This window comes from Podarcis pityusensis, assembly GCF_964106645.2.
Source record: "Podarcis pityusensis genome assembly, chromosome: 6".
In the NCBI taxonomy this organism is placed as follows: Eukaryota; Metazoa; Chordata; class Lepidosauria; order Squamata; family Lacertidae; genus Podarcis; species Podarcis pityusensis.
In genome coordinates this window covers 59,467,265-59,481,858 of record NC_138030.1, presented here as the reverse complement: position 1 = coordinate 59,481,858, position 14,594 = coordinate 59,467,265, and the positions used below count along the sequence as shown (strand labels likewise).

General features: G+C 44.1%; 1 protein-coding gene and 1 long non-coding RNA gene across 3 annotated transcripts in view; one reads left to right on the top strand and one right to left on the bottom strand.

The window, feature by feature from the left end:
- The window catches only part of LOC308480406, a 46,859-nt gene extending 32,333 nt beyond the window's left edge, over positions 1 to 14,526 (bottom strand). For both annotated transcript variants that reach the window (XR_013988076.1, XR_013988077.1), the window contains exon 1: positions 14,446 to 14,526. This is a non-coding gene — a long non-coding RNA (uncharacterized lncRNA). The remainder of the gene's footprint in view (positions 1 to 14,445) is intronic.
- Positions 9,202 to 13,466, top strand: LOC308480702 (CARD- and ANK-domain containing inflammasome adapter protein-like). The gene has a single exon (XM_081012424.1). The coding sequence runs from the start codon at positions 9,564 to 9,566 to the stop codon at positions 11,832 to 11,834; it is 2,271 nt and encodes a 756-aa protein (XP_080868550.1). The 5' UTR covers positions 9,202 to 9,563; the 3' UTR covers positions 11,835 to 13,466.
- Positions 14,527 to 14,594: the final 68 nt, after the last annotated feature.

Below are 14,594 nucleotides of genomic sequence, written 5' to 3'. Positions count from 1 at the left end.
CTCAGCCTAGTTCTCCTCAAATCCAAGCTGCTCCCCTGCAGTGGCAGCGGCACGGAGACGGCAGCCAGAGGGAGGCTGCCAAAATCCACTGGCTGCCTAAGGCGCTCTGTTGCTCTTCGAGATTTCACAGGATGCGCTGCCGAGAAAGTGGTTGTGTGAAAGCTCCTATGGGGGGCCAAGCCACCGAGCTTCCTGGAGGAAGTGGTTGCTCATCACTCTAACCTGAGAAAAGAGGAAAGATGATTGGCTGTAACCCAGTCCTTCACCAGCCCCCAGTAGCACCTCAACTCTGGGCACCAGGAGACCACAGGAATATCCACACACAGATTGAAACTTTTCCATTGCCCACTCCAGCTCCCTTCTGCTTGTGCCTCTGCTTCCCAACCCCTTTATAGTCTGCAAGATGCCTATGCTCTTGGCTTCTAGGCCCGGCCACTTGATTTCCAGACAGCTGTTCCAGGACATCAGTACTTGTCTCATGTCTTCCCCAGCCCTCAATAGCCCATTGGCTTTGCTCCACTCCCTTGGTGCCGTTTTGCCACAGCTTTCACACAAGGGTGGGGGACTTCTAGATGTTTTTGGACTCCAGTTCCCATCACTCCTGGCCATTGGCCATGCAGGCTGGGGTTGAGAGGAGTTGGGATCCAACAGGCTCCCCGTCCCTGTTTTACCATATCACCTCCTATGGTCAGAAGGCATCAAGGAAGGGCAACAGGTCAGCTGAGTGGTAGAGCATCTGCATTTGATCCAGGATGTCTCAAGTTCAAGCCCCGGCATCTTCAGGTAGTGTTGGGAGAGGCTTCTGCCTGAAACCTTGGAGAGCTGCTGGCAGTCAGTGTAAATAATACTGAGCAAGATGGACCAAAGGTCCGACTCGGTATAAGGCAGCTTCCTATATTCCTAAATACAGGGCCAGGCCAGCCATTAAGCAGGGTGAAGCATCAAGGGGTGGACAGGACACACCACTCTTGCCTTTTGGTGGCACTGAAGCTTCCCAATGGTCACTATTGGGACTGCTCCTTTTTAGCTTGTTCATAAATGACTTGGACTGAACTGATTACGCCCAATTGTTCAGGTTGGTAAGAACAACAAGGGACTGTGAGGAACTCCAAAAGGATCTCTCCAGGCTGGGCGAATGGGCATTCAAATGGTGAATGCTGTTCAATGTAAGCAAGTATATATATTGGAGCAAAAACTCCTAACCATATACCTACACGGCAGCTACAGGCACACAAATGTCTAGAGAGGCTTTACCTGGCCCCCCACTGAATTCAGACTTAAAACAAGTGGGGGGAAGCTCTGGCCTGCTGGCCAAATTTGGCCCTCCTGGGCTCCCCATTTGGCCCACGTCACGTATCTGTTTCAGGCAAGCCACACCCACTTGCTTTATATCTGATGTCGTTGATGAAGTCTGACATGGGGTAGGGAAGGGCCAAAGGGGGCTTTGCAGGCACTGTCAATTGGGAGTGCCTGCAAAGCACTTTGTGCAGTACTTCCCAAGCAGCAGATAACTAGCTGATCGTTGGCCTTTGAGAAGTGCTGTCAAAAGGGCTTTGCAATCCCTGTGCTTGGGAAGTGCTGCGTACAGGGATTGTAGAAAAAAAAAACAAAATAAAAGTGCAGTGCTTCCCAAATGTGCAACAAGCTCTTTGACAGGTGTCACTCATCTGAATCATTATGACGTCAGATAATGTAATGATTTTGATGCAAAATCTGCATGCATGATTTACCCCTGTGGCATAGGACAATATGGATCTGGATTACATGAGTTACAATAGCTCACATGTGCACCATTTGTTCAATGGGCACTGGTGTTATAATTTTTCTCATGAGTTAAACCCCGCCCCCACTTCCTCACCCTAATAGTACAACACTGGTCATGCAGATCAGAATCACCATCTGTACAAGTAAAGACGAACTCCTTGTACAATTCGTTTCAACAGTTCAGTGGTTAGTTGGACAGAGAGCTGGTGGCAATGTACCACCTGATCGCAGTGACCTCTAAGCCTACCTCCCTTGGTGTTATCTGGATCACTCGCCCCATAATGTGTCCTTGTTGGGGCAGGGGGCTTCTAAGTTCTAAGTTGCTTTAATTAAGTTCAACTTGAAGTAATATAAATCTACCATTTTTTCCATGCAGCACAACTTCAGACCGCAGTCCTAGTACACTTTGAAGAAAGGTTTTCTAAAGTACAGGACATTTTTCCACATAAATATGTTTTAAATCTTAACATTCACTCTTAAAACACATTTATGTGGAAATAAGTCCTGTTGGTTTTAAGCAGCTTTCTTCCAAATAAGTAAACACTAAGAGAGAGGTGAAGGTTACAGTAACACTGCAAGGGACATATAAAACATTTGGATAATCAGCTGCGAGAGCTATATTTACACTGGGTTACTTTGACATAGAGTTGCATAGGAAGCAAAGTGATAAATAACAAAGACTTGCTGGCAACTCAATATTCACCATGTTTAATCAGAAGTCCTGTTGATTTCAATGGGGTTAACCTCCAAACAGGCAAAGTTAGGATTCTGGCCTTAAGTAGCAAAATCCACATGAGGATTCAATAATGAACACATTTATGCAATGACATTTTACGATCTAAAATGTAGTAACTATTTGAGACCCCAGCACTGCCTTGCGATTTGTTCTGGCAAACTGTTATGGTCAAAGCAATCTGTAAACATTTGGGGCAACTCTAAGGAAGAGCAGCTTTCTGCTCATCGAGTCCTATGGAAAGTTGTCACCCTAAATACAGTAAACTCTATGCCTGTTTTCTGAGATCAGTTACACTATACACAGGGCTTAATCAAAGATATAAGTTGGTAGGACTGCTGCCTTAGTTGGAAGTGGATTCCACTAGAATTTGCAAAGTGTACTTCTGTATAAAGCTGATTAGCACGGATGGCCCAATTCTATAAATACACATAGGAAGGCCACTTATGCATTGCCGGGGGGGGGGGGAACCAAACAGGAAATGCATCACCAAAAGACACACTTGTTTGAAAGTGGAACTATCTCCCTCAGGAAGTTGTGGACTCTCCTTCCTTGGAGGTCTTTAAGCAGAGGTTGGATGGCCATCTGTCATGGATGCTTTAGCTGAGATTCCTGCATTGCAGGGATTGGACTACATTGACCCCTGGGATGCCTTCCAACTCTAAGATTCTCTGATAAAATGTGCATGCACGAATTTATATGTATACATCCACAATCTACTATATATCTTGGAAAGTTTTTGTTTGCTCAGAATTTGGATGTCTCTTAAGTTATCATGAACGCATTTTGCATGACGGTTCCCGAGAATAAAGAGCAGGTTTTCACTGCATGTTTGGACGCAGCTGGACACCATTTGGAATCAAGATGGCAGACTGAACCTTTCAAAACTGCCCTGAACTTTTGGTTTCTTAGCACTCCTGAGCAAATACTGGATACAAGGCTGCTAGTTAGAAACAATCACTATCCTTTAGATAGAAATGAAATGGGTGGGATTCAACATCACGCTATTGTGAATGTTCCACCTGCACAGGAATTTCAGCTGCTCCCCCCGTGCACTCTTCTGGGGGTTCCCCCAACCCACCCCAGTCAATTTCAGGGGGCGTGCAGAAGGAAGCCCCATTGCACATGTGGAAGTTCTTAAGCAGGGCTCAGGAAGTGAATCCTGCCCAACACATTTCACCAGGGTACAAAAAAACTAGCCAAGTGACCTGTAGGCCTGCTCAATCTGCTGCCCATGTACTAATTGTATATAAGCAATTCAATACTCCTACTGCTCTTCCTTCTTAGGACTCGTTCTCTTTAAATTGTGTTTGGATTAGCTAGCCCTTCGAATAGAAGACTGTAAAGGAAGACACATAGACACTGTTTTGGGCTGGCTCTACCATTAGACAGAGTGAGATGGCCTCCTTAGGCAGCTATTTCTGGGTGTCAAGAGACAGCAGACAGCTCTTAGTAATTTGATGGTTGTAATTTTTTTTTCCTGCCAGGAAGGGGCAGAGGTGCATGTTGAATTTTCTCCCTCAGGTGCCAACACAACTTGACCAGCCTAGGCACCTTGGCTTGTGGGGGAGGGCATCATTTGTTGTTCTGCCTCAGGCAGCAAAATCATGTCTTGGGCAAGCCCACAACACACATTTTCATAACTGCCCCCTCTTTTCTAACTTTGAAAAGGTTGTAGACTGACTTTTCTTTAGCTGACCAAACCCTGATCAAGGTAAAAGTAAAGGACCCCTAGATGGTTAAGTCCAGTCAAATGCTACTATGGGGTGTGGCGCTCATCTCGCTTTCAGGCCAAGAGAGCTGTTGCTTTCCGGGTCATGTGGCCAGCATGACTAAACCACTTCTGGTGCAACGGGACGCCATGATGGAAACCAGAGCACACAGGAATGCCGTTTACCTTCCCATCACTGTGGTACCTATTTACCTACTTGCACTGGCATGCTTTCAAACTGCTAGGTTGGCAGAAGTTGGGACAGAGCAACGGGAGCTCACCCCATTGGGTGGATTCGAATGGCAGACCTTCCAATTGGCAAGCCCAAGAGGCACAGTGGTTTAGACCACAGTGCCACCCTTATAGTCTTTGTTAAACTCCTTCATAAAACTCTTAATGTCATTTTCTGCAATAGTTTGGGTCACTATGTTGAGGCAAAGCACTTGTTCATAATGCCACCAAGTAAAACGAAAACATTTGACATCGTCGTTCCAGAACAGGCCACTGCCTAGCTTGTAAAAAAGATGAGGAAAAATAAAGTTATTGAATGTTTTCAATAAAGAGCTTGGTTGCATTATAGATAAGCGCTGTGCTTCAATGGCTGAATCTGAAATTAAAATGCATGCTGGGAAACATTAATAACACAACTTCACTCACTACTGATATATTTATGTTTATTTATTCCAGCTGTTATGTCAGGCCAAACACCCTAGAGAATGTAAAGAAGGCATTGGAAACCATTCAGTTACATTCAACCCGTTTTAACAGGTTCCAGGTCTCTTAATTAGTTTAAAGAGGACCTTCTGCCAACTGCGGCTGTTGAAAACACTCAAAAGAGAAACAGTGACCTCTTCTGGATTTTGTAAAGAAGTCAAAACTGTATTTGGCAAGCGTCTGATATAATATTAATCTAAGAGGAGGGTTTTATTTGCTCTCCTTTATATGGGAAAAATGTAAATAAAGGATGTCAAACACATTTCATGTTGACAAAGGATGTTGTTTTTGAAAACTGACTCTTTTATTAATTAAGAAACATCTTCATCTTGGGAAAGCCAGGAAACCATACAGCTTCAAAGCATGCAGAGCTTCAAAGCCAGATATAAAGACTAAACAATTAGTTGAAAAACACTCATCTCCCTCTTTCAAGTGAAGATTAACTTGACTTACTGGCCCAGTTATTGGACCAGAATTGCTAGATTATACAAACAAAACGCCTTGGCATGGTTTGGCGGTTACATTTCACTCCAATACAAAGGATCAAATAGAGAGTGCATTCAAATGTTAAATGTTCATGTGAGCATCACCAAAGCTCTCACTCTCCCCCCCCCCATGCTCCCTTATGCTAGTGGTTCACAGGGAAGCCATAAAACTTATAACATGGTTGGGGCAGATGATGCAAAGTGCCTTGATTCCATCATTGCAATGACCACTAAAGCCAGAAGATTAGGAGTACAGGAATTAGACTTACCCTGAATCACATCATTGGTCAATATAGCTCAATACTGTCTACAATGACTGCCAGTGGTTCCCCAGAGGTTCAGACAGGAGACATTCCCAGCCCTCCTGGAGATGCTAGGTATTGAAACTGGGACCTTCTGCATACAAAGCAAATGCTCCTTCTCTGAGCATGAAAATCTATCCCACTGGGCCTCTCTGCTTTATCTACCACATTTAACTTGTTCAATTCACCACCTATAGATGGGCCACCACGTCTTGGGGTCAAACGATACATTACGTTAAGTATGCATTCTTCTAAAGTGTGCACAAAACTGGCCATTTCCTTTTCAAAAACTACAACAGCCATTTGGGCCCATTGGCAGCGAGGTTACTACTTTCCTCTCCAAGTGCTATCCCAGCCAAAAATCACACGCGCGCGCGCACACACACACACTTTTCCCTTAAAGGTGCTGCTTACTGCAAATCCCTAAGATTCCAGGAATACAGATCCTACCTGATCCCAACAGCATTTACACAGTTCTGTTTTATTTTGCTTTGCATTTCCCAACTCTCTAATTAATATGCAAAACTTTCTTTGGCTAGAAATTATTCAAAGCATTCGTTCCGGTTTCAATCCTACTTTAACACAAGCTGCACATTCCAGACCAAAAGACACTTTTATTTATTTGTATGTATTTATTATTCCATTTATATCCTATCTTTATTCATCCCTGTGGGGATTCAAACCCTGGTCTTCCAGGTCATAGCCCAATACTCTAACCACTATGCTACACTGGCTCTATAGGAAGAAATACAAAAATGCTCTAAGATTGTTCTGGATCCCAGTTAGCCACTTACTCTCCTTTAGTTATTCAATCAATTTTTCCAAAAAACCCACCAATTTTCTACTATCTGCCTATGATTGTTCTAGGAAAAACTATATTCAGGACACAGTCCAGTATTTGACCATTGCTGGCTGAGGATTTGACAGAAACTCAGCACCATAAGCAGAATGCCAGGGATGGTGCAGACATGACAGATACGCTGATGAAATCTGACATCAGCAGAATAGTGGGGCTTGTGTAGGTTTTCTGCTAGTGAAGATCTGCCTGTGGGCGGGGTGGAGTCAGGATGGGGTGGCCCAGAGAAGTGCACAGTTACATGATATGCTATACTCCTCTAGGCTCCAGTGACCATGTCATAAACAGTCAAAGATGCAAAGAGTTTCCCTCCTGCTGACGCCAGTGGGAGAGAAACTTCTTTAAAAAGATAAAAGGGGAAAAGAAAACCTCCTTGTGTCAATGACCATCCTGCTCACTTTGCTGGGCCAGGCATAGGATATGGTGTAACTCATCACCCAATCGCAGCACACCAGGTAAATAAATCCTACATAGGGAGACTGCAGCTGAAGGCACGTCCCCACTTGCCCCATGCCTAGAGCTCCCAAAGGCCAGATGGGGAAACTGGGAAAGAGGTGGGGGGATTTGCAGACACAGGAGTGGTTTCCAGAGACCTGTTTGTTGGGCATTTGGTCTCATTGGTTTGTACGACATTTCTGCAGAGGTTATACAACACTGCCATCAAGTGGAAATTATCCCACACTTTCTACTTCTTCCCCCCCCCCATCACATTTCTTACTGCAAAAAGCCTACTTTTTAAGCGTGAGAAGCCTGTAGTGCTGTTGCTGTTTACCACGATGTACCCATCTTCTTGGAAGTGGGTTAAGAAGAAGGGCCATGTTATTTCATGAAGGAGCATAATTGGCATCTATTCTAATGGGTGAGAGATCCAAAAGTGATGGCAGTCTGGAAGCGTCCACAGACAACCGGCTTCCAGAACATATAGGGGAACTTGAGAACCTCACTTCTAGGGGGGAACCTCGAAACCCAACAATAACCCCCACTCCGATCCAACAACCACATCGCACACAGGCAAGCAAAGGAAGTGGGAAACACTGGCTGCAAAGTGTGACAATTGTGACCCATTTGTTCTATGTGAACATTTCTTTTAAAATATATATCCCACTTTCTTTGAGGAACTTCCTCCACAAATGAGGAACTGCCCTCCTTGCGGAGAGCTGCCTATTTTGTGACCGCAACATGAAGCTGTAATAAAAAGACTATAAATCTATCAACTGCTTGTTAATTCTTATCTGTGAAGTTATCAAAGGGAGGGGAGGACTTTCCGAGCTTGACACTCTGTGTTGTGCCATCCCATTCTGTGGCGTTCCCACCCCCACCTCAGCACTGCTTGTGAGCAGCATAAGGAAAATGGAGCCCCTGCCTGGAGGGATGCTGGTAGAAGGAGGAAAGTTGTTGCTGCCTGATGGTTTTGGGTAAGGTTACCAGATGTTTTTCCAATGAATCCGGGGACACTTTTCAACTTCAATGGATTTTGTATGGGGACTGATTTGTAAATCTGGGGACTGTCCCTAGGAAATGGGGATGTCTGGTTACCTTAGTTTTGGGTGCGGTGGCATTCTTTCATACCTTGTGTGGGGGTGTATCAGAATATACCCCTGCGCAGCATGCAAAAGAATGGCACTGTGCCCAAAAGCATGTCCTTTTCACTGTGAGTTCACTGGCTTCCTCTGTGTATGGTTCGTGTATGGTGGATTTTGGCTATTTGTTCACGGATGCAGGGGCCTATCTTCTGCTTTTATGCTATTTTTGAATTTTCTGTTTTGTGTGTTTTCTCTTCTACTCCGGGGCTGAGCATGTATAGCCATCCTACCTGCTTAGCAGAATGCTGCTGACAGACCTATGCATTTATTTATTTATTTATTTATTTATTGAGTAGCCAGTTATTTTAATGATTATTCCATACTGCTTTTAAAAAAATATTTTGTTATATTGCTGTGCACTGCCCTGATATTTTGTGAGAGGGCAGACTATGATTATGTCCATAAATATAAAATAGAAGTGATGCAACTTCACTCCTGGTGCAATTGCTATGTAAGATTGTTCTGCTAATCTTCTGTTTATTAGAAGCCGTCATTATAATTTGTCCATATCGCTTTAATGAAAATTCCTCAGTTTTTAAAATATTCCACCTCGAGGACAGATGTGTTTTCAATGAGAATTTGCCTTTATCGAAACACCATGAGCTCACAGCACTGATTAAATTATTACATGTTGCGAAAGGCAAAATAAATGTCTTCTTTCTTGATTTTCTTTCATGTTTCACCTATATGGCCCTTTCATAGCATGCCATTATGTTGCTGTCTGAAAAGTTTTATTGTTGTATGTACATTGCTTAGGATAGTCTTTTTTTAAAAAAGCGGCTAATGCATTTTTCTAAATAAATAAAATAAATGTGGGATCTACTTTTTTTGAAACATTAAACTCATTCTTAGCTACTTGTCCTGCAGCTTTTGATCACTGTGTGATATGCCGCTGTGTAACTAACTGACGGGTATACAATTTTATCTTAATGTTATACAAAGGCTAATTACATAGCAACAGTTACTAGCCTGCTGCTTTTCTTCTGACATGTTTGACAGATGGGTCACACATGCCAAATACATTTTTTTTTTAAAGTTTCTATCCATCAACAGCTTAGCTACCAACTTTGAAAACTTCCTCCTGATTTTATCTTGCAAGTTCTTGCAATGCGACCATTTTTACCGGAATATTTTTACTGAGTTTTGTTTTGTTTCAATTTGTCAACTCCAGTCTGTTGTTAAGGAATAGAAAAGAGAATTGGAAGGCAACAGCGTTGCACAACGAAAGGTGAAAAGTTTATGCTCTCCCTTTCCCCCCGTGTGTGTGGTTGTCGCTGAGATTTCCAGTTGGACCACCAGAATATTTGTTGGCAGAAACTGGAGCAAACTTATGTAACAATCTGCACTTTCTCATGCTAAATGCCGAACTTCAAAGGCATGTTTAATGTATTGCGGGTGCATAATCTAAACACATCATGTATTCAGCTGGCATGTTCACAAATCCCTATGCCACAGAAGTACTGAGAACTAAAAAGGACGAACTTGTAGATGGCATAAGGAACCCTGATCAGCTTCTGAACTGGCTGATAGAACATGGCATTTTTACACCAGAGAAAAAAATGGTCTTATCCTACTACAGAACAAGAACTGCAAAGAACTCCCGGGTCCTGGATATATTGGTTTCTCAAGGTGAGCGAGCTTGCAGGCTCTTTTTTTACCCATGTCTGAAACAGATTGAGCCACAGCTATATAACAGCATGAGGAGTTATGTCAGCAATGTGAATGAAAGAATTGGTGATGCCAGAAGGCAACTGATAGGGTATCTACTGGAGAAAGATAAAGGGTGGGTTCAAAAGGGTAAAGATCCTCACCAAGAAAAGAAGGATAGCCCCAGACAGGTTTTAGCTAAGCCAGAAAAGCTGACTCAGATCAAACGTAAAGTAAAACAGGATTCAGCTGCTGTGAAATCCCAAGACAATTCTTTCAATTCTCTTTCCATCTTTGATTCTGTGGCTAAAGGTAATGTTTCCTATTTAGAAAAGATCTTAAAAGAGAATGATATTAACGCAGTAAACTCTGAAGATGAAACCCTCCTACACATTGCAGCAGCTCACGGGCATACAGAAATAATTGACTATCTAATCGGCAGAGGGGCTAAGCTGGAAGTTAAGGATAAGAAAGGAAGAACCCCGCTACACAGAGCTGCTGAGAGAGGTCACAGCGAAGCTGTGAAAATGCTGCTCCAATCAGGTGCCAACATGTACACCTTGGATCAGGAAGGCAAGAGCCCCCTTCATTTGGCCCATCAGAACCACCACACCCATGTTCTGAAGAGCATCCTGAAAGAAGAGGCGAGGCGACACAAGAACCAACACAACTTCCTGCACATGGCTGCTCTCAGAGATGACAGTGAGCTGGTGCAAGCCATCCTAAAGAATGGCGCTTTGAAGGATGCCAAGGATGAGAGAGGACAGACCGCTTTGGGCTATGCCGTGTCTCGAGGGTTTGAGAAGACTGTCCAGGTTCTCCTGGAAGCTGGAGCCAACATTGATTCCAGCATCATTGATGTAGCCTTTAACAGCAACAGTCAATCTCTCTTCAAGTTATTGCTGGACTATTCCAAAGGCATGTCCCCGGCTACGATGGTGTCAGCTCTCTTTAAAGCCATTCAAAAGGACCTGCATGGCATCGTAGCAGCTTTAATTGATAAAGGTACCGACAAAAATGCCCTCGACGAAGCGCAGTACACACCACTGCTTGTGGCGTGCGAGATGGGCAAGACCGAATCAGCAAAAGTTCTCATTGAAAAGGGAGCGAGCCTGAAGGACAAGACCCCAAACTCAAGCAGTGCTTTACATCTGGCAGTTCAAGCTGGAGCCTCCTCCATTGCAAAGATGCTCCTGAGCAAAGGATTGGATGCCAACATTGCCGGGCAGGGAGATCAAACCCCCCTCCACGTGGCCGCATTGCACAATAAGGGAGGGCTAGTTGACTTATTAATTGACGTAGGTGCGAAAATTGATTCGGTCACTAAAGAACTGCTCACTCCCTTGCACGTTGCAAGTTATAAGGGCCATGTGGAAGTTGCGCAAAAGCTGCTGCGGCGAAAGGCTAATGTCAATGTTAAGGATAAGCAGGCAAAGACAGCTCTGCATCTTGCCGCTGAAGCAGGAAATCCTGCTATGGTAGAACTGCTGCTGAACTACAATGCTGACTCCAATGCAACAGACAAGGAGAAAAAGACCCCGCTTCATCTTGCAGCCATGGGAGGTCATCTTAATGCAGTGAAAGCGCTGTTAGCGAAGAAGTCCAGGTTTGGTGCCAAAGACATGGACGGATGCACATCTATGCACTATGCCACCATCAATGGGAATGTGGAGATACTACAGGCCCTTCTGGCTGCTGGCAAGAATAAAAATATCGATGACAAAAATATTTGGAGGAAGACGCCGCTACATCTTGCAGCAGAACACGGACACAGCGACCTAATACATTTCTTCTTGAGCAACGGTTCAGCCATTAATGCTCTGGACAACAATAAGGACACACCATTGCATTGTGCTTGCAGAGCCAGTCATTTTAACTGTGTGAGCGCACTGGTCAGCTGGTCTGAGGGGGGTAAAGCAAATCTACAGGCCACAAATAGCCTGAAGAAGACTCCACTTCAAGTAGCAGAATCCAGCCCAACTGAAAGCCAGGCTCAAATTGTTACTCTTTTGAAAAAGAAAATGTTATTGATAAGATAAATGTGCTAAGAAGAAATTACGTAAGAAGCACAAGTTGTTTCTTATTGCTGTCTAGTGCCTTGTTCTCACCTGTGTCTGGGCTGCTCTATTTCAGGGTCAATGCAGGAAATCAGTGGTTGGATCTCTTGATTATTATTATTTTAAATCAAAATCTTAAAGGAGGGAGGGTTCCTATAAACAAGCCCACAAAAGGTCCTAGCCTTAAGAAAACAACTAGTCCGTCCACTGGAGGCGGTTGGCAGAAGTGTTTCATTCCTCCCGAAGCAAGCCTCTCTGCATTCCTACAGAGGCAGGGCTTCCCTCACCTGCCAGTGCACTTGGTTTCTATTCTGAGCACAGAGGAGGGATGGGGCCCTCATCCCTCCTTCTCCTCAAGCCTACTCACTTGCCTGCATGCAATTCCATACTGCCTACAGGTACTAGGCTAGTCCTTAAATACAGTCATGGAAAGGTTAACCTTTTCCTGTAATGGCACCCAGCACACGGAATGCCATTCCATGGAGGGACTAAGCTATCTCCCTCCTTGCCAGTGTTGTTTTGGTTTGCTCTTCAAAATTATTTGGTTGGATTACCGCTTAGCATTAAATTTTAGTTTTAGATTGCCTGCCTATCTCTTATTGTTCCTGATTTGTTTTGATGTTTTATTGTGCTGTTTTATTACAATTGATATTAGCTGCTTTGGACATAAGCTTGTCGGGGTGTGGTTGGGATTACAGATATTACTGTACTAGGAGGGTTCTGCCCATGGGTGTAGCCAGGATTTTTGTTAGGGAGGATAGGACATTGTTGGAGGGGCAGAACTGACGTGATTGGTCAGTTAGTTAAGTATTTATATTGTTTTACTTGATCGGGGGAAGGGGGGAGCTGCCTCCTCTTGGCTACGCCCATGGTTCGGCCCCCCCTGCTCATTCCATTGGGCAACCCCCAATGCCCCCACATTAACCCCTTTTTCTTTCCTTTTTCACCCCATGCAATTGCTAAACCTCCATTTCACTTTCCCAACTATATTTCTGAAGCAGCTACTCTCTTCTGTTCTGCAGCCCAACTTTTCACCCATTTCCCCCTATGTCCATGCTTCCCCCTCCATTTTGGCACCCCCATTCACACAGCCCCCGCTCCATGTCTCCTTTCGTCTCCTATTCTGTAGTCCCATTTGCACACATACCCTTGTGATTATATGTTATTGTATCTTTAAAACCTGGGGCACGGGTGGCGCTGTAGTCTAACCCACAGAGCCTAGGGCTTGCTGATCAGAAGGTCGGCGGTGAGCTCCCGTTGCTCAGTCCCTGCTCCTGCCAACCTAGCAGTTTGAAAGCACATCAAAGTGCAAGTAGATAAATAGGTACAACTCCAGCGGGAAGGTAAATGGCGTTTCCATGTGCTGCTCTGGTTCGCCAGAAGCGGCTTAGTCATGCGGGCCACATGACCCAGAAAGCTGTCTGCCGACAAATGCAGGCTCCCTCGGCCAGTAAAGCGAGATGAGCACCGCAACCCCAGAGTCATCTGCGACGACCTAACGGTCAGGGGTCCCTTTACCTTTACTTTATCTTTAAAACAAATAAAACTTTAAGAGAAGTTATGTCAGTTAGCTTGTTCAGTTAGATAAGGTTAAGTTTATGGTTGTTGTTTATATATGGGTGTTTGCTTGATAATAAAATATCTGAATTACTGCATTGAATCTGGAACTTCATGTTGAAGGCAATACATGGTAAGAGTGAAACACTCTATGGGAACATACTATGAAAAATTTGTGGGATCCACATCCATTATCTCTCTCATATAGGGTAGCTGAGGAATGGAAGAAGAAAAGTAAGTGAAGAAGTGGGGGCTCTGAAAGGGGGAAAGTGACTATCTTAAGCAATGGCAGAATGGAGAAACACCCAGAGTATTACCTGTACTTATTTCATAAAATTTCTTCAGTACACTGCTTGATTGTAAAAACAAAAACCTTCAAAACAATTTACAAAAAAAGATAAAACCAAATTTGTATTTGATGGCTGTACCTGTTCTTCCTGCTATATTGTTTATTTATGGAATTTGGGTCCCATTATTCCTTCAACAAGCTCAGAAGAGGCTTACATCACGATAAAGCTGAGTCATGCTGACACCATTTAAGGCAGCTGACGTGTTGTCTGCTCTCACACAATTCTTGGTGCCTCAACAACTTTATAGTCGATAAGCCGAAAAGCTACTCCCAAATTTATTATTTTAGTCCTCTCTTTAGTCGTAAATATGAAATTTCTTGTTAAGGATCTGCGAAATGCGTGCATTTTACAAATCTCCTATACCTGAGCAATAGGGCAATACTGTAACCTAACATAGGCAGTGGCTACTGGCGTGTGACAGACGTATTTTTAACTGAAGTAGGACCGGAATGTTACTTTTCTCCCCAGAGCTCTCCTTCAACTTCTATCCTTTGCTTTTGATCACCATCCATGGCTTGCAACCAGAAGAGGTCATTTTATCCCGTTTTAGTTTCTCCCCGAGGACTCCCACTTTCCCTGCAAAATTCTGCTTTTTGTATGGTTACGCTGCGCTTTTACGTTTTCATTTTGGAAGCTTCCCCTTGTCATTCAGCTATGTGTGTGTGTGTATAGAGACAAGAACATACCCTATTCTAGTCTTCCTACCCTGCTTCTTCTCTCTTCCCATCGCGGTCCGCTTCCTACCAAGCTCTCTTCCTATTCCCACCTCGCACCCCCCCCCCGCCCAAGCCCGCCGATTCCCCGTTAGAGCTTGAGGGCAAAAGGAAGGGCGCCT